This window comes from Brachyistius frenatus, unplaced genomic scaffold, assembly GCF_029030835.1.
Source record: "Brachyistius frenatus isolate BFR_SWC_R1_liver_20210118 unplaced genomic scaffold, ASM2903083v1 Contig_26, whole genome shotgun sequence".
Taxonomy (NCBI): domain Eukaryota; kingdom Metazoa; phylum Chordata; class Actinopteri; family Embiotocidae; genus Brachyistius; species Brachyistius frenatus.
The window spans coordinates 2,162,551-2,182,347 of NW_027210625.1; the positions used below are offsets into that span (position 1 = coordinate 2,162,551).

The 19,797-nt window shown below is 43.2% G+C and overlaps 1 protein-coding gene across 3 annotated transcripts in view; it reads right to left on the reverse strand.

The window, feature by feature from the left end:
• Positions 1–7,013: 7,013 nt before the first annotated feature.
• Positions 7,014–19,797, reverse strand: part of LOC138620747 (receptor tyrosine-protein kinase erbB-4-like) — a 216,708-nt gene continuing 203,924 nt past the window's right edge. For all 3 annotated transcript variants that reach the window (XM_069698209.1, XM_069698210.1, XM_069698208.1), the window contains exons 22-27: positions 19,016–19,091; positions 18,641–18,787; positions 15,732–15,829; positions 15,399–15,569; positions 13,697–13,982; positions 7,014–12,708 (exon numbers count right to left, since the gene is read on the reverse strand). In XM_069698209.1, the coding sequence (XP_069554310.1) occupies positions 11,870–12,708; positions 13,697–13,982; positions 15,399–15,569; positions 15,732–15,829; positions 18,641–18,787; positions 19,016–19,091 (1,617 nt within the window). In that variant the 3' untranslated portion in view covers positions 7,014–11,869. The remainder of the gene's footprint in view (positions 12,709–13,696; positions 13,983–15,398; positions 15,570–15,731; positions 15,830–18,640; positions 18,788–19,015; positions 19,092–19,797) is intronic.

The window sequence follows — 19,797 nt, forward strand, 5'->3', positions numbered from 1 at the left end:
TCAGACCTCACTAGTGTGCAGTGCAGGACTGTGAAGGCTTCCAGAGCGTTGCATCGCAGTTCTTTAGCTGCAGACATTGAGAGGAATGGAGCTGGTGCTCATCTGTTGCTTTTGCTATGCTCCCGGTGTAGAAGCTCTTTTCCGAGACGTGAACTTATCGACCTGTAACCTGGAGCCACGTCTACAAATGAGACAAAAGCAGACTGCATGAGAATGGGTAGACTTTACCTTTTAGGTTGCTATGTTCCTGTAGTGGTAAAGGCCTTCTTAAGGGCATGTCGGGTGAAGAATTGGGCAGAGGGTCGGGTGGGGTATGCTGATTTAGAAACTCCAATCACTGCAGCAGATGCTCACTTACCTAAACATGTATGTCTCCTGCTTCTTCATCGCCATCCCTGGAAAGTCTTGGATGCCGCTTAGAGCAGCGTCTGCTAAGCTTCACATTTGGAGTTTTACTGAAATGGATGGTGAGGGGTGAGGAAGGCCAGAAATGCTGTTATTGCTCCACCAAAGCCTGTGGACACATAAAGAGTTTATCATCTGGGTGAGCAGAGAGCAAGCTTGCTAATATCCTGAGGCTATCACAACACTGTCCAATGAAGTCTGATTGACTCCATACATCACATGGGGTGTGCATGTGTGTCTATGTCTCTGCATGTGTGTGTCTTGGGGAGAGAGAGAGAGACAGGGAAACAGAGAGAGCTTGTCATTCCTAGACGCTTTCAGGCGACAACGAAATCACACACAAACAGGAGCGCACGACTTTGGTATAATTGGGAAAGTGCTGTGAAAGATGCTGGGCTGAGGGAGTTGCGGGAGGCAGTGTGGTCACAGGCTCTCAGTCAGGGAGCAGGAAGACAGTGGGGTGTTGGCTGCTTTTCTACCCACTGAGGAGGGAGGGGGGGCAACCATTATGAATGGACAAAACAGCAGGATGGGAGGCTTGATTGGAAGCAACCGGAACCTGTTTGTTGTTTAAAAAGCCTCCCTCTCGCTCCTTCGCTCTCTCCATCTCTGTGTAATTAGAGTGCTGGCTGGAAGAATGATCAGCTGTCATCCCCAATGGTGGCCTTCCACTGCCTGAATGTCAACACTGTCTGAGACCTCCTGTCTGAGTGAGCAGCACACTCAATTAGAGACACTCAGTCACTGCAGGAGCTGCTAGGCCAAATACAACGACACATTTCCACAGACACAAACATGCACACACATTCACAACACATCTTTTATGCTCTAAAGGTGCTACTGTATATATCCAGGGATTGAAAAGAACGATCACAGAGGCACATTTTGATTCATCACCCCGTTTTGGCCCTTGGTGGTTCCAATAATTAAATCACGGCTCTTCAGGACATAAAAGTAACTACTGCTTACTGTGACTTTCTTGCATTTGCGGGAATCCCTCTGCAGGCTAATCGGCTTACCAGGATGAAAGTGGAGGCAGGTAGGCGACGGTTAGATGCCCCCTTTGCTCCATTCACCCTCTTTAAAGGGTTCAGAGTTAAGGGGCGAGGCACCAAAGAGGACTTTTTCTTTGTATTTCTGTGTCGGGAACATCTGGGGTGTTTTTGGGACTTTTATATAGGAAAAAAAAGCCACAAAAGAAAATGATGATAACAGAGGAGAGTGAAAGTAAAACTAGAAGTGAGTTTTTTTCATCCTAACCCCTATGGGGTTTGCCCTCTTAAAAGGGTTAAAAACTGCTGGTTTACGTTTCGGCTATAAACATTACTTAATGTGAAGAAAAAGTACCTGTTGGCTTCATATTTATGGTATTGTGGGAGAAAATGCAGATAAAAAAAACACAAAAACATGCAAGCCTTATCTTTTAATGGCATTCACCATCAACTCAAGAGCAGAAATGCTTTCTGCCTGTATTTGCTTAATTTCTTGTGCTGTTCAGCATCATTTTCTTTGACAAATTACAGAGCTGCTGCAGACCATCTGGACGTCTCCGGGCCTCTTTACATGTTGGGGATTTAGCTGATGCTATTATCCACAGCGACACATGATGGAGTGAGCGGGTAGAGGTTCAGTACCTTCACTTGAAAAAAACAACCCAGCAGGAGAAGTAAGAGACTGTTGGATGTGCATTGGCTGTTGTAAGAGTGAAAACCAGGACTGTTTGGTTATAGAATAATTTTGCCTAGTCATGGATCTGTGCACATGCAGCTTAAACGGTTCTTTTCTCCCTCCTTTGCAATGTCATTCCTTCACTGTTGATACGTACATGCACAAACGGATGGGGAAGCTTCTTCCAGGCCTCGAGGCTTTTGTACAAGGAGCTTTAAAAGGTAATCAACTGAGTCAAAAGGTGTGTGCGTGTTGGTTAAATGTTGAAGAGGAGGCAGAGGGAGGGAGGAAGGAATCTGTCTTCTCCAAGACCATTTTCGGAGGCATACACGGCCATACCACACATATTTGCAAAATATATATAGGTGCATGTGTGTGCTTGACTATATACGTGATAATCCGGTGAGTGTGTGTAGTGCCGTGCGTGAGAAAGAGAGGAGATTGAGTTTAGAGGGATGGAGGGACTTTGTGGGCCCTGTAGAAATTAGAGCTCTCCATCTCTGTCCTCAGGCCAGAGTCTGGCGTGTATATGTGTGTAGCTGCATGTCTGTGTGCATTGCTATGGATCACTGCAGGAATAAGGAAAGAAAAGTCAGAAACCTCTCAGAGAAAATCATCACTATGCGGGAAAAAAAAGAAGTCTTGCAGCTGCCTAAACTGTGAGGTTGTGTGCAAGAGTACAAGTGCAGATTTACCTATTGTCTGCAGTGTTTGCATGTGTGTGTTTCTGTGTGTCTGTTTGTGTGAGACAGCATCAAGAAAACGAAACAAAATATGCTCTGGGAAGTCCAGGTTTGCCCGTGTTAAAATGCAATTATAAAGCCAATTTAAAACTTAATTTTTCATCTTTTTTTCCTCATACATTTCCCCTATGGGAATGGTATCATCAGATTGGTGCATTACAGCCAATTTAATGTTAATCACAATCCGTTTTTGGACCTACAAAAGCCTGTCTGTATAAAATTGCACTGAATGAACACACTTATTTTGTTTTACAAGGAAGCGCACATTTCTTCTCTTCCAAGTTTGCAAAATCATCTTATAAAATCAGGCATCCGGCAGTATTGTTACAACTTATTCAGCCAATAGCAGCTCCAGCTCGCCTCTCTCAGGTGATTTTGTGCAGCTCTCTGCCGCAGGCTGTTGTGCCCAAACTTTACCTCCATTTGGCCTCTCCTGTCTCCTGTTCTTCCCCCTCTCTTGTTTTCTACCATCTCCTCAGCCGCCATCTCTGCTCTACTCACTATGCTGTGTGGAAAAGTTGCCTCACGGGAAGTTGTCTTCCTGTCTCATTTCCTTCCTCCTCCTCTTCCTCATGGTAATCCTCGGCTACAGACTGGACTGAGTGTCTTCATTGGCAGGCTACAGATAGGTCTCTTTGGGTCTGTCTTTCCCCCAGACTGTTGTATGAGCCTGAGGCATAAAGCGAGCACATCCCACAAGTTTTCAATCTAGTCAGTGGAAAAACGCTGATCCAACATCCATAACAGCCTGCCATTTCAAAGAATTGTATAATTACAAAGAGGCAACTTTCACCTAGGGTTTAAAACAGCTAAAAATAAATGGTATTAGGGTATAAATCCTTAAGCTGTAATAGAGTCAATAATAAGCATGGGGTTAAAGAGTAGATAACTGTTCAAATCAGTCATAAATCAATTCACTAAAATGTGCAATAATTGAGATATTTTCTATGTGATGGCACTAAATGACTACTTACTGTATCTGCATAGGTTTGGTGTGATTGTTGAGGAATACTAATGACTTAGTGATTACTGTCACTTCTTATCTAAAGCCATTAAATGTCCTTTGAAATCCGTATTGACTGTGAAATGAAACACTGTGCATAAATTTGTATTATCAACAGAGTCAAACCGCAGGATCACTTTCAAATTGATCTCGACTTGAGTCTTAGAAATCATATTTGATGCAATCGTGATAGCTCTGACAAGTCTCTGAGGTTAAATGGAGGAGAGAAAAGATTAAAATCCCAAACCACCATGAGCTTTCAATATTTTCACACACCTGTGGAGACTTCTAATGATTGGCTAAATCAGTCATGTTGGTTAAATTGTGGTTATAACAGTGAAAAACGTTGCCCCAGAATTTAGATAGAAAACATGCTTCTTGCATAAACATCGGATCATAAGGAACATAACCATGAGCAGTCATGGCACTACAGGGGACATGGGGGGTGATAACTGTAATTTATGCTTCATATCTTTAACCACATTATGGAAACATAATGGACACATTGTGAATTTAACTGCACATTACACAACACCAGAAGCCTTTCCTGTATTATTAAAATGTAAATATGCCATCTGAAGTTAAGAAGGGAAATATGTTATAGTAATCATGTCACATTAACATGATGAGAAGGACCGTAAAGTAGAAGGTTAATACATGAACACATTCATGGTTTCTAGCATGCAGTACACTGTCAGTCTTACTGTTTCAGCTTGAATCCTACAAAATTCAAATGTTGAAAAAGATGACATATAATTAACCCACCAACTAACTGACTTACTGTCTAAAACACTGAATAAATAAATGCCTATGAGACCATTTGCAAAACAATTCTCCTACCCCGATCGGGCTTGGCAACCATAACTTCGCACGCGAGGTCTGTCAAACTTTGGATTTCTCCTCATGTTGAAATGGTGGGACAGTAATCTGGTGAAAGCAATGCTGCATAGATAAAGAGTCAGGATGGTGGTGTCTTTTCTGCCCTCTTTAAAACAACAAAACACGAGAGCAAAAGTGTGAGGAATAGATTAAACACTGGGTTTATCTGCGTGCATGTCTGGTTAACTTGCTTAGTAGTAACTTGGCATTACCTCAAGGCAATGTGCTTCTCATATTACATTAGTTTGTGAGGTTAGTGGTTAAATTAAGAAGGCTATGTCAAAACCTTGTGTATGGCTGGACCATATAGCCTAAATGAGAGTTTCAGTTAATGTTAGCAGCTCTGTCTACTGCTTTTGATTTGCAGAAGTTTATATTCCACTAACCCTGCATCCCATGCTTTTCCAAACTTATGCAGTGTATATACTTTAACTCAACTGCTGCGAACCGCAGTGACATGACTGAAAGAAAATCACACAAGTCATTAGAGAAATGAGCTCAATGATAAGGCTGTCTCTAATTTATATAAGTAGAGTAATTCTTCATTCTTCAAAGGTAGTTTCCTTTGTCATGGAATAATTACTCCCATTTTACGAGGAGAATTTATGGAGGAGAATCACCTAAATTCTACTTCAAGGGCCTCTGAATACATGCGAACAAAATCACTGCAACTGCCACACAAAAAAACTCCCACACTGCTCCACCCTATAGGCCATAATATAAAAGAATCATCAGGCTTACAGACCCATCTCAGTCACCTTGTTTCTCCTTGGTGACGGGATATGCGGGTAAAGCACTCTGTCAAGGTGATACGCCGCAATTAAACAGCAGCGGTGTGTTGGCGATGAGCTGTCATCGTCGAGCTATGTCACAGGTGTACAGGGCAGCTGTAAGTATAATTGCTACAGGCCTCCGGGATGGAGCTGAAGCCCGTCTCCTGGCGGCGATAGCAGGCTTCACTGAAAGACGGGCTTTAAAGGAGACTTGTAATACACTGACAAATGGTTATGCAGCAGTTGCCAAATTAACAGCGACCTCCCCCCCTTTGCTGTCTGGTGTGGGTGATAATGTGCAAAGTCCTGTCGGGAAGTGTGCTTAATGTTCAAGATAATCTGTCTATTATGTGAGTTCAATGTTAGGAAGGGAGAGAGTATCAATTAAATTTCCTTTTACGTAGCAAATGGGAAGCATAATTTTTTTGACAGCGATTCAAGCAGGCAGACCTAATATAGATTTTGAATAAGTAGCTATATAAGAATATGACTGGAAATAGTTCAAATACCGTTCCTCTGCAGCAGAAGCCCCCTCTCTAAATTACTATGGTGGGACTAGATGTGCTTACTAATTGAGTCTCAGCGCTCTGAGGAAACTAATAGAGAGAAGAGAGAGAAAGAAGGAGGAAGAGAAAGGGGGGGGGAATTTCTGTTCATAAACAGTGTTTACTTAAAGCACCCCATCGCCTTATTAGTATTAATAGCAGTGACTTCAGAAAGCTCATATTCTGCCATTGGACAGTTTTGTATTATTTATGATTGAAATGAAAGCCTCGGCGTGGAGCAGCAGTGGAGGAGCGCTGCATAGCAAACGATGCTGCCTATGCCAGTTTACATAACCAACACTTGGGTAAACAGCGGATTAAACGCAGCACCGGGTGAGAAAAAATCAAGAGCAAAATGTTATATCCACACATTAGGCTATTTGAGGCGAGCTTTTGGAGGAAGCTCGGAGAACACTGTGGACCTTTTGATGCAGCCGGGCTTCATCTGCAAGTCCTTTTGAGCATGAAAGTGTTGTGCGCTGCAGAATCTCGTCTCCAGTGCAACTTCTGTCATGTTGATCTTAAGAAGTCGGGTCAAAATAAGCACACTGTAACTTGAGAGCTTCCTCGTCTTAATTAAAGACACCATCTGTTAAATTTGATTATTTAAGCTGTTAGAATGCGCATCAGAGCATCTGAGTGGGGCTTTCATTTTCTGCTCTATTTACGTGCAGCGGGGTGGCGTATAAGGAAACCTGAGATCTGGGTGCGGACTTCTGCTTCCCTGCTGAGGTGTCTTTGAGAAAGACACAGAAACCCTAACAGGGTTACAGAGACGTAGCAATTCCCGATGTGGCTGATTTTCTGGATGCACAACTTCTATAACAACTTTATAGTCATGTTTTTCTATGTAAATATCAGGTATAATGTTCCATAACAGACTTACTTTGAGAATTTTGTTTACTCATGCCTAAAAACCAAACAATTTTCTTTTCAAATCTACAAAGCTGAAGTGCCAGATCTTATGCTGCAAAATCACCACCAAATCACCACGACATATACTGAATCAATCTTTATTTATATTAAATTAAAAATATACTTCTGACAGATTCATGTAACAAACATGAGGAACGGTTTTTCTATGATATAAAGCTTTGGGTATGGTTTCAAAGTACTCAGAGAGACAGTCGGCAATGACCGCGTTGGAAAAAAAACACAGACTCGAGGGAGAAAGTATGGAGAGCTAACGATGGCAAGGAGGAGGAATTGAAGACGCCTTCTCTCCACTATGTCGCCTTTAAAAGCATGCAAAACGAAATAAATTAAAACAGGTTGTACTGTATTGTGAAGGCTGTGCTCTGCCTTTCAGGAAAAGGGAGGAGGAGGTTAAACTTGGCTCAGTAATATTTCCAGGAGAAAGAAAGCAGAGAAGGTAACACTGACTCCCAAACACAGTTCATGTGGGTTAGTTGGCAGCACTGGTTTCAGTTTTATGACATGGAGAAAAAAAAACAAGGTATTGTTCGCTTGTTCTGGTGCATTCTCATTACTGAGTGACAAATGAAATGTGGTAGGCATGGGGAAAGCAAAACAGAGATTCAAATGAACTAAACAGCCCCCCACCCCTGTCCCCACCCACCACCCACCATCACTTTTATAGTGTTTTACAGTGTTCACCTAAACATTACATGAGGACAGCCACAAAAGGTCTGGAAAAGGGCCACCGAACAGTGTTTCACATGAGAAAAGGTCAACAAGCACTTTTAAAATCAAATCCCCATTAGTCAAAAGGTACACTTACATAAAGCAAATATGTACGCCTCTTTTTGTACAAGTCGTTATAAGCAGGAGAAAACAGCAGTAGGAGAGAAGACCGATATAAATTCAAAGCATCGCCTCCTTATTTACAAATTCACCACGTTGGCCATTTCAGTGCTTTATAAAAATACTATTCACATTTGTTGTTGAAGTGTGTTAGATAAATTTGGGAGGAAACCCCAAAGGATTCTGTACAGTTATACTGATCGGATCATTTAAACACGGAAATGTATGACCTCCATTTAGAAGTGATGATTTGTGCAATTAAAACGCGAACAACTAAATACTGTAGCTAGAACATGTTAAATAATGTACAGTCGCAAACACAATAGTGGAAAAAAGTACATCGTTGATAATGTGGACAAAACTCAATATTAAAATGACTATATAGGGGTACTACACACACACACACACACACACAGATAAAGTCCAATGAAAGCTTTCAGAAATAAGGAGTCCCAGTTTGTGCTACTAAACTCGGTAAAAAATATCTGGTAAATTCATCCCCCGCTGGACAGAAATCTGAATATAATATCGTCATCAATGAAGAGATACAAAGGTGGAGGGCAGTAAAACACTCACTTTGGGTACCATGCAATGTAATAGTTACTATACAACAGACTCTGCCGCGGCCTCTACGGTAGCTGACGTATTAAAGGATTCACTTTGGTACATGGCTACATGCCTTTGCACCGTGGCTTAGAGGAAATAGTAAACAAAATATCTGAAAAGATCAGTCTTAAACACTGGTGTTGCGGTGGTTTTCTTGTGAACTGCCATGAGCCACAAGAGTGTTTAGGGCTGAGGCAAATAGCAGCAGGTAATGACGCCCAACACAGAGGGAAAATATGTTTGAAACAAGAAATGAGGTACTACTCAGTGGAGAGGAAATAATAATTTTGCTTCCACAAAAACACATTTTGATACTTTAAAAAGGTAACCATGGCCTTCAGATGGCAAAACCAGGACTTGACAGATGTGGACCCTTCAGATACATGTGTGTCTCTCTTCCTGTCTCAAGCCCCTCGGATACTCTGAAGTGCTCTCGACAACATTTGAGGCCAGTTGTCTGATTAGTGTTTCAGTCTAATCTATTCTTGATTCAAACACATATTTTGCCTCGGTCTGCAGTATAATTTAGGGCAAACAAGACAGAAACCAAGGCATGTGTTTTTCTTTTTACCGCCATCGTCCTCTTCGCTCTCTTTTATTTTCCTTGAAACCCAGATTTGGCAGTCGCTTCCATCGCTCAGTATAAACAAGCTCAAACACGCTATAAATATTTTACATTGATATTAAATGCTGTCTCTATTTCATTGAATTAGAGCTCTAAAAGGGACTACAAAATACTCCTTCATCAATTAATCATGATATCACCAAAGCAGCATTATAAATACTGTTTGAAGCGAACAAAAAAAACATGGAAACAAGGACATTCTTGAAGCTGGTCAGTACCACCTACAACGTGTTGTTGTTGTGAACTCTTGGCGGCAGTATCTTCCTTGCACTCTTACTAAAGCTGCTGCTCTCTGAAATGGTAAACGACCAGATAAACAAGTTGAATATTTCAGTAGCGAAGGGTAGAAATCTTTTCTTTCTCCCCGCAACTTTGATCAAAGTGCCCAATGGGGAGGACAAACATATACAGCTTTACATGTGCATATACTCAGACGAACACTCTCACACACACTTAAATACAAAAAAAATAAATAGGCTACATGAGAAGACAGCTCAGACGGAGCTCTGCCACAGCAGAATGATGAAAATCTGTTGAAACAATGATAAAGCACAAAAAAAAAGACTGGAAAATGTCAGTCTTGTTGAAGGTTCAGGACCTATAAGATGGGATTCTGGTGAGATATTGAAAGAGGACTTCTGAGACAAACCAGCAAGTTTTGTCTTGAACTTCTAGGTTTGGCAAACTCGGTGGTGTTTTCCCACCCACAGGTGTTTAGTATGGCTTGGTAGTGCAAGGAATGGCTGCATTACCAGTACTTTTACAGCAGTGACTGGCTGTTTGCCTACAGAGGCATCAGTCGTGAGCGTCACAACTACTCTCTTGAGAGTTAAGGGGCATTCAGCATCCTATTTGTGATCTCAAGAATAAAACGTAGCCTTTGATGATGTCACTCTGGGTTAAGAAGAGATATTGGAGGCGTAGTCGAGACACAGGCTATGCGAGCTGATTAAACTCAGTGACAACAACGAGAATTTACAATTTCCTCTGATTTACAAGTTTTGCGCTGATGAATCAAGAACAAGTTGCATTGAAATGGCTGCAAGAATGCAGATGAGGTGTTTTGGGAAACAGAGTTTTACTTTTAACTAGGTCCAAGCTACCAAAACGGTTATGTCATGGCTGCTGGCAACACTGTGACAGTGACAAACTGTTTCCTAAATATATTATTTTGGCACCTTAAAATGAACAAAACTATAAATTGTCTGTGCATCATCAGCTCCAACATAAAAACCTCAAGTTTCTGGCTTTAACCAACCAAACGAAGAACAAGATAGCAGAGGACCGCATTAAGTTTGGAAACACTTCCAGTGATTTGGTGGCGTTTGGTGCTGTGGGGCCTCTGTTTGAGCTTTTGATTGGAGTTGGATTTGTTTTCTCCATGACAGCAGTCGTATGATAAAAGCCTTGTTTAAGTATTGTGTTGGTTAGCAGTGAAAGTCTTTCGCTGTTCACTTCATTACATTGACTTCTAGCACATTTTCCAAAGTATATCCCTACAGGGTCAAGCTGGCTTGCTAATATGTTCCACACACATCCAATCACACTCACAAACACATGCACACATGAAAAGTAGTCAGTTTTACTGCGCTCTGCTGGTGCTGTCTTATTCATTCCTTGAGGTCTTCATTAGTCGACTTGCATGAACTTTCCCTCCCCTCTCTGCAGATGATTTTCTCTCTCTTAAGCCCTCTCGCTTTCTGTAATCACCATTTTGAGTTCAGCTGCTTTATGGATGATCCTATCGCACTATTTAGCAGTATACAGCAATTTTCATAGCTACTGTACATTCTCACTCTCATAGCATCTACGCTAGCTTCATGATCTGAAGGGAAAACCAGTGTATAAAAATCGGTCTTTTCAGCACTGCGGCCAGTGTTTATAAAAATGTTGAATGTGTATTTATCCCTTGTACCATTTGCCTTGGAAAAGCTGGTTTTGATCAGCTTCTCCAAGAAGACAGCAGTCGAGCAAAAACAACAAAACAGCAGTTGCCCAGCATATTTTTAGGCAAGTTAAAAAGTCCATGGTTGAACTACAAACGTGAGAAGAGATCACTGTAGTTTTGGCCATCACAGTATCACAGTTACAGTAGAAAGATGAGATGAGTTCCACTTATTTGATGGAAAAGTAAAGAAAACACTGAATAATTATTTTTGCAAAAACACTGATAATGATTGATGAGTACTCTGTCTTTTCTGTTGCCCACTCTTCTAACTAAACTCAGTCTTTTTTCCTCCATATTTTACTTTTTCGCCTTACTCACTCGCAGGTCATTCACAAGACTAGACATCTTGACATGTAACAGACAGTATTTGTTCTGTCTGTTTGCTATTTTCAGAAACCCAGCAGAATATCATTCATCCTCAGACCTTTATGCTGGAAAAGAAAAAAATAACAATAAAACATCTCGTTCCTCTCACAAATCGTACACCGAAGTGGCTGGCAGTGAGTTCAGGTCTCCGAAGCTGAATCCATTGTGTTTGAGAGTTGTGTGTCTGCCTCGGTGTGACAACACAGTACAGTACATCCACTGCTGTGTGAAGGTTACGAGTCCATTATTTACTGAAAACGACCATAACCTCCATGTTCTCAGTAACTATGCGCAGTCTCTTCTCTATCTACAGAACAGAAATGGACTGGACTGGATATAGTGCAGGTGCGGGAGTTGGTTCTGCTTGGTTCGATCCACCTCATTTGGATGTTGCTACAATCTACAGCAGATGGCACGTTAACTGGAAAGAGTTTGGGGCAGCTTTGGTTGTGGCCGCTCCCCTCAGTGTGGGACAGTGGACAGAGGATGTCAGGGTTGTTGTAGGTTAGAGTAAGTTTGGGGAACGTTTGTCAAATGGAACGATTTAGACCACAGTGTTTCGCTGCCGGTAAGGTGGCGGTGGCAAGACGGTGCCAGATTTGAGGGAAAACTCAGACATGTATTCTGGGTTTTCAGCTACTGCCGGCCGTATGTGTCCATTCTGCTTGTAGAAGAGCCTGGCGTTGATGGAGTCTCCCTGGGCCCCATCGGGGACCGCCTGGTTAGACGATTTGGGAGGCAAGCTGTGCTGCCAGTATTCTGGATTGTCAAAGGTCACCTTCAGCTTCTTCCCACTGACTTTACCTGACGTCTGCCCCCCGTGCTTCAGCATGCTGGCAGGATGCGTGGCGGTGAGGCTCTGGTAGGCTGGCAGGCTGCCGTGCCCGATGGTGGCCGACATGGACAGGGCACCTGATTGGCTCACCTGGGCTTGAGCGGTAGTTCCTGTTTGGCTCTGAGAGAGGGAGACGCCACCTGGATTGCCCGGCTGTCCTGTAGATTTGAGGGTGTGGTGAGCGTGGAGGATATGAGTCGGTGGCCCATGGTGGCAAGGCATGCCAGATGGAGACGGCTGGGCCGAGGGGTGGGGGTAGTGGGGCAGGCTGGTCTGGATGGTAAGTGGGAGGTGGGAGCCTGAGGTTGTGGCCGAGATGGAAGAAGGAGGGTGGGTGGGTAAGGGCAGACCATTTCTCCTCAGGGCTTCCAGTCCCAGCTCAGCAGGACTGTGGAAGGTGTTAAGGTAGAGGGGCTCGTTGATGTACTCGTCCTCTCCTTTGGGCTGACTGTTGGGTGTGCTGTGGTAGCCCGGGTTGTCCAGGGCATGGATCTCACCATTTTTACGTCGTGAGACAAAAGGGTTCTCCTCAATGGGATTCAGATACTCTGTAGCACGGATCAGAAAAGGGAGGGAGGGGAGACGGAAAAAGGAGAACAGAAAAGCAGTTTACGTGACAATAAGGCAGAAAAACACCAACATTAAGTCAAGAGAAGTGAAAACAAAGTAAATGGAAATTAAAAGGGGGAGTAAAAGAAAGAGATCACTGGTGAATGAAGGAGGAGAGAAGATGGAGATGATAATGGTGATAATGGCATCCACTGAGGACCAGATGGGCAACTTTCCAGAAGTTCTTTGGCACTGGAAACTCCATCTGCCGAGGGTTGAAAATGCCAACAAATGACCCCTCTTCACTGCTTCCAAGTGCTGTAATAGTGGGGTACGAAACCTATTGATTTTGCCTACTCTCCCGCTCCTTGACATTGCATCAGATGCATTTTGCTGCAGGCTTTGTTATATTTTTGAGCTGCTCAGAAATCAAAGACGGTAGTGCAAGAGCAGGGCTGATAGACTGAATTATGATCAAAGGCAAAACATGACTCTGTCGTAGTAGCTGACATACACCGCCGTCGATGGAAGCTCAGTAGGAATTTTAATCAATGGAATGAAATAAAATGAACGGGTGAAATGACAAGCAGACTACACAACAAAAGATTGAATGAGCAAAAAGATGACGGAACAGAGAAAAGGTGCAAACGGACAGAATTCCTAAACAGCAGTGCAGTTAATCTATGGCACTCATTTCCATGGCTCTGTGTTACTTGTGTTTTGATAAGTGAGAAATTAATATAATGAAGTAAGGTTATTTCAAAATGTAATATTATCTGAAGCGTGCTGTGGATACAGCTCATAAAATGTATTTATGCAAAATTACCACAAAATGCCCCGCAGGGCTGCACAACTTCTACCTGGAATTATTTTTAGCTTCTGTAAAGTGCTTCTGCTTGTCACATGCACTTTGCAAAATTAAACTGACTTTACTCTTAGGGCCACTGTTCAGTTGCTTTACTTTGCTTTGTGTTTTTCTCGGCATACCTGAGGAGCTCTTGTCCTTCATTGGTGTCATGTATCCATCCTCATCTGTGTCCCCTCTGGATGCTCTCTCCCCCAGGAAGATGGTGGGGTCGGCACTGTACCTCTGGCCTCCGCTGTCCTCCCCGCCAGCCTGGCTCAGGCTCTTCTTGTGCAGGCTGCCATTGCAGCGCTGGTCCTCCAGGGCGGGACCCGGGCCGCCTGTGGCTTCCTCGTTCACGCAGGCCTGGGCGCCTGTCAAGGGTCCTTCTGCAGGATTTGGACCTCCATCTCGATAGCCAAACTGGTTCTGAGGTAAAGGGTGTGTTGTGGACAGCGTCAGGAAAAATGCAGTTTGATGTTACTGAACAAACGATAGGTGTGATTTTCTTTGATCTGAACCACACTGGACGCTTTGATACGTCTCGCTGTCTCGCTATGTGATGATAGAATTGAGTTCAATTGATCCACAACAAAAACATAGTAGAAATGCCAAGAGTAATAAAGTTTGAGTCAGTTTATGCCAGTTTTGTGTCACCTGCGGCAAAGAAAGTGAGACTTTTAACCCATGCTGCTGCCGGCTGAAGTAAAATTCACAGACAAAGTTCTGTTGGTGTAGTCATGAGCCATTAGGGACTGTGAGGGGCAGCCAGGCAAAGCTACCATTCAAACACCTGAACCTCAAAAAAGAACAAAACAACTCACAAGAAAATATAAAACATGACATGTGAAGCAAAGGGCTTCTCATGATGCTGTGTTGGCTTGCCGGGGGCTATTTAATCCAGGCCAACTCACTCCGTGCTCTTGCCAGCTGCTTGCGCTACAGCAGCAATTACAGGAAGCAGAGCTACAAAACACAACAGGAAAAAAAGAAGGAAATGTCCCGGGGTTATAGCTGTCCACCTACTCCAACAGTGTTACCTCCACTGCAATCAACTTCCCCCTCCTCCAAATTTCTCTGCTCATCCCTTCTTCAAAGCGAGTCATTATCTGCTCCTCTATTCAAGTAGGAGTGTGAGAGCAAATCAGCACAGATAAGATAACTGTCGGTATTGGACTGCGTCTGTAGCAGTGCAACCTGAATACCAAACTTCCTTCGGCAAAGTCAGCCAGCTGATGGATTTTTACAATGACTTTATTTCCCTGTTTGGGCATGCAGCGGCTTTTGATTGCATAATCAAAAGAGTTTCATTTGGTGATAGAGCTGTTGACCTTAAACACACAGGATTATGATGCGTGTTTTTTAGTGTGTGGTTGTCAGGGAGCAAAGAGCTGCAGGAAAATGGATCGGCCATTGGGGTAAAGGTGCATAGGATGCAGAGCCGTGGGCCCGTGGCATGTGGTGCCTGCTGCAGAGCAAACAGCAGAGCCTGCGCTATTAGTAAACGGCGCCGTCATTTTAAGAGAGTGTCTGTTATTTGCTTATGGAGCTCTGAGTAATGAAACCTGGGGCCTGGGGAGCATGTGCATAAAGAGTCCAGGTTTAAGCAACACACGGTGGGATGGAAATGATGGAGGTGGGCCGTTAGCAGAAGAAAATCATCAGTGTATTGAAAGTTCTTAACCACCTTGAGCACTTATAGAGGACAGGAAGTTGGGCAGCTTTCGATCTGAGATCTGCAGAGTTTAAAGGATTGTTATAAGAGATGTGATGTGTTATTCTACCAAAAAAAACAACCACGCCAGGACTGAATTACAAAATGTTTGTGCTTCTATATGCTCTTACTCTGTTGGAGTCAACTCGAGGCCTGGTTGCGCACGACTGAGAAGCCATGTTGAATCCTCGAGGCACCAGATACTCATCAGCATCCATCAAGTCTTCGAGGTCCTCTTCGTCCAGCAGGCTCTGGAAGAACTTGCTGTCATTGGGGCTGGGAAGCTTCATGCGGTCGTCTCCCTGAATCACACACATGTACAATTTTTAACTTAATTAAGCAAATTACACCAAGCATCACAGAACATTTAATCAGATACAATCACATTCATTTGCCCTGTATGCAAGTGGTTGCACGGAAAAGCCTGATTTCCTCTGGCAGTGAGCCTGCTGAAGGAAACACACCTGGATGACCAGGTACCGTTGGGGGTCGCGGGCCATTCTGCAGAACTCGGCAGCCAGCTCCTTGAACTTCGGCCTGCTGTCTGCATCAATCATCCAGCCTAGAGAAGAGAAGGACAAAGAGGGAGAGGGATGTAAAAGAGATAAACATACAGATGTATAAAGGATAGAGGCCTGAGTGAGGGATGTTGTCCTCTTTCTTTAACCTTTGTTTCTTTGCTATTTTTCTCAGACAGACTCCTACAGACCTTCTACATGAATAAAGAAAAAACTCACTACCATTGTGTTAATTTGAACATTTCTATCTTTAACCTTCGTTTATCCAAAAAACACTGAATGACCAACAATGCCACCTTTAATTGAGTTCGATACATTCTGAGGGCTAAGTGCTTTGCTCAAGGGCAACTCGGAAGAAGTTAAAAGGAAGAGTATTTTCTCATTTTGCTTTCAAGCCCACGTTTCTCTCCCTCAGGCTACGGCTGTATTAAACATGGCAAACCCCTGAAGGGAAAGTGAAATTCCAGGTGGTGTCTCAGCTCAGATTAGACAGGAAGCAAACTGAGCTGCTTATTTAAATGTAGACATCTATATTACATATTCTGCAACACTTATGAATAAAGTGTCCCCTGGTTGCATCAGCGGTCATAGAGGAGGGTTCGTGGAAAGAAACTTGGCATTTTACTTGATTTTATTTCTAATTTAGTAGTGACAAAACAAACTGTTGACACCTTATGTATGTTTCCTGTCGATAAAGGCTCCTGTTTTTGAATCTGTCTGCTAACACCACTTTTAAAATCTAAAAGCAGCTCCCCTTAAATAAACCCTGACCCTTTGTGCTGTCATTTCGCCTGTCTGACTTTGTTCAGTTGCTATAATTTCCACTCGTAGCTCCCCACGTAGGCCCATTTCCTAAATGAGGTGCAATTACTCCAGCAATCAAACTCCATTTCATCTTTATTGGGGTGATGCTGAGGCGGCGGGGCACGCAGTGTGACGGCACACATCACAAACAACGGCTCTCAGTCAACATGTAATTAGAATTAATGCTGCTGATTGCCGGGCTTCTAACTGGGCAGCGCGACCCTCCTGCTGCTTTGACTCAGTGCTTGACCCGTTTTAGTTATTTCTGATTACCGCCCTGAAGCTTACCTAACGTCACTCATCTCTTATGGTGGGGTGTTTGCAAATATAGTTGGAAGAAAAAAAAAGGAAGAACTGCACAATTCCGCCACGTTGCCTGGAACAACCTACCTGCCAAGGACCCTGAAAAACTGTGAAAAAGTGTACAAGGAGAATTTGGTGCTGCTTTAAAGGCAAAGGGAAACTCATACCAAATATTGATATGTTGTTTCTGTTTAGTCCTCAGAAGTTAGCTTTTAAATAAAACTTTGCTTTAGGAAACTTCCTTCCATTACTTTTTAGTGTTAAAACTTCTGCAGCATTCCGAATGAATCTGGAATATGTAAGCATCTTGTTAAATTAAGGGAATCCCTTTGACCTCAGCATTTACAACATTATTGTCTAGACAGATTTACATTGTACGTAAAATGTATTTCTCTCCTCCAGGGAGAAAGAGAGAACAAGTTGGAATTGTTATTAGGCTAAATGGCTGCAGGGCTTTCATGGTTTGCTTCTGTGCTGTCAAAAGCCATTGGCAACTATTAGATATGACATTTAAGTTGGATTAACATTTTTGTCATGGGAATATGTTTTGATATGAAGCTCTAAGCTGGATCACATTATTCTCTTTCAACACATTTGGCATTTTAAGCTCTCTGTAGGGTGAATCACAATGAGTGCAACAGTAGAATAAGTTTCAATTCATAGGGCAACATGCTGCCCGTAATAAGAAGTATATCTGTAATGCAGATACAATATTTGCGCGAGAAAAGACGAGATAATAAAAAAAAAGTAAGAACTAGGAAGCGCTACGAAAGACAAAACAAGGAAGTCAGTGGGGAGAAGTTGATGTGAGGTCCTTTTTATGGGATTTTCAGCCAACTGAAAACTGAGTGACAGACAAGTCACTCCACCACAGTTGAGGGCAGACAGGGTGGAGTGATGACCAGACTGGAGCGAGGAAAGACAGCCAAGCAGCCAATAGCTGGCACGGCTCAAAGCGTGGTCTGGCATACACGTCTGGACAGCTTCCTGGAAATATGGGAGGGTGGATCCCTCTGTAGCTATGTACACCAGCACCGGGGTTATGAAATCAGCTGGGGGAAGGAGCGCAAGATGGGTCAGGCATGGGAAAATTTTCGGGGAATGAAGAGAAGGCGGGTTTTTGGATGAGTCGCCTGGGCTGGAGGCAGAGTCGGGGTAAGTCGGCTGGGAAGGAGGTGTGGTTATCCAGATGGAAGATGACACCAAGACGGATGCGGGCAGAGTCCCTGGTGAGGACTGGCGTCCATGTCGCAGACCATAAAGCAGCATCTCATCACAGATTCATGACAACACAGTTAGTCTCTTTTTCATTCCCTGTAAATTTATCAACTTTTCTTCGAGCCTTGAAGTGAAGTCCCAGAGCCCAAACAACATCTGACCAGATGAATATTAAAAGTGTGAATCCTTTTATTAAACTACAACTCATCTGTAACACTTCGAGCTGAGCTGCAGCAGAATATAAACATGATTTAGAAATAAAAAATGGGATTAGGTGACTGTGTTTGAGTGCTGCTCTGTAACACTGTTTACTGCTGCTACCTGTTACTTAGACAACAATAATGTTTAGTTTTAGTATGGATAGATGTACAGTTTGGTTTAGGTGTCACATGCTTTGCTATTCTACATTTAAAATGTCTGGAATTATTAAGCCACGGCACCACTACCAATATTTTTGACAATAATATTCTATTTAAAGGATTATGTAGGATTTTTGGGGGGTTTAAGCGTGTGTTGTTGTGTTTTCTCACATTTAACCATGACCATGTAGACGTCTATGGTGCAGATGGGCGGCTGAGGTAGGCGCTCCCCTTTCTCCAGGATGTCTGGGATTTCTCGTGTGGGGATACCGTCGTACGGTTTGCCTCCGAATGTCATCAGCTCCCAGATGGTAACTCCTGGAGAGCATGTAGGGTGGGAGAAATAAAAAAGAAGAGTAAACAAAACAGGCGGGAAGAGACAGGAAAGTGAGATAAAAAGCCAGAGATTGAGTAAGAACAAGGTAAGCAGGCAGAAAAAGGAAACGCAAATAAAGGAAACAGGAATTCAGGTCATTGACTTGTGTCCTCCCACAGGTACGAGCAAGAGAAACAGTGACGTCTGCACAAAATGCATTTAACACCCACCATAACTCCACACGTCACTCTGATGGGTGAACTTCCTGTAGTGGATGCACTCCAGAGCCATCCATTTAATGGGCATCTGAGAGGAGACAGAGAGGTACATAAACATGAACTATACCGTTCGCCCTTCATTTATCATATTTACGGCTAAATTGCAGACATGTTTTTCATTGTGCTATTTTGCTCGAAAGCAGCTCTATTGTAAGATATCGGCGGTGCTTTCAACCATCGTTTTGCTTTGCTCAATATTACTTAAGTATTGAGATTGATTAGATTCAGTCTAACACAGGGAGCATCAATAGTCAGTGTGGTTTTTTTTCAGATTCTAAATGAGACGGTATTAGCCATTTGTCTCACATCATCTCAACAGGCTGAAGCTTTGGCGCAGGAAAGGTGTGAAATAGTAATAACAACAAGTCTCTGGACATTCCTGACAAGGACAAAGACACACATCTCCACATCCTAACTGCCATATGACTTCCATATTGACTGCAAAGGTGGGTTTTCAGCTGTCCACTGAAAAAGGCAATTATGAACCCTTTTGCATGTGAACGCACATATGCACACACATGTGCACACACACACACACACACACACACACACACACACACACACACACACACACACACACACACACACACACACACACACACACACACATGCTGGTTATTTCAGATACAGCCCCTCCCTTTGTGTGGGAGCCTGACACACACACACACACACACACACACACACACACACACACACACACACACACACACACACACACACACACACACACACAC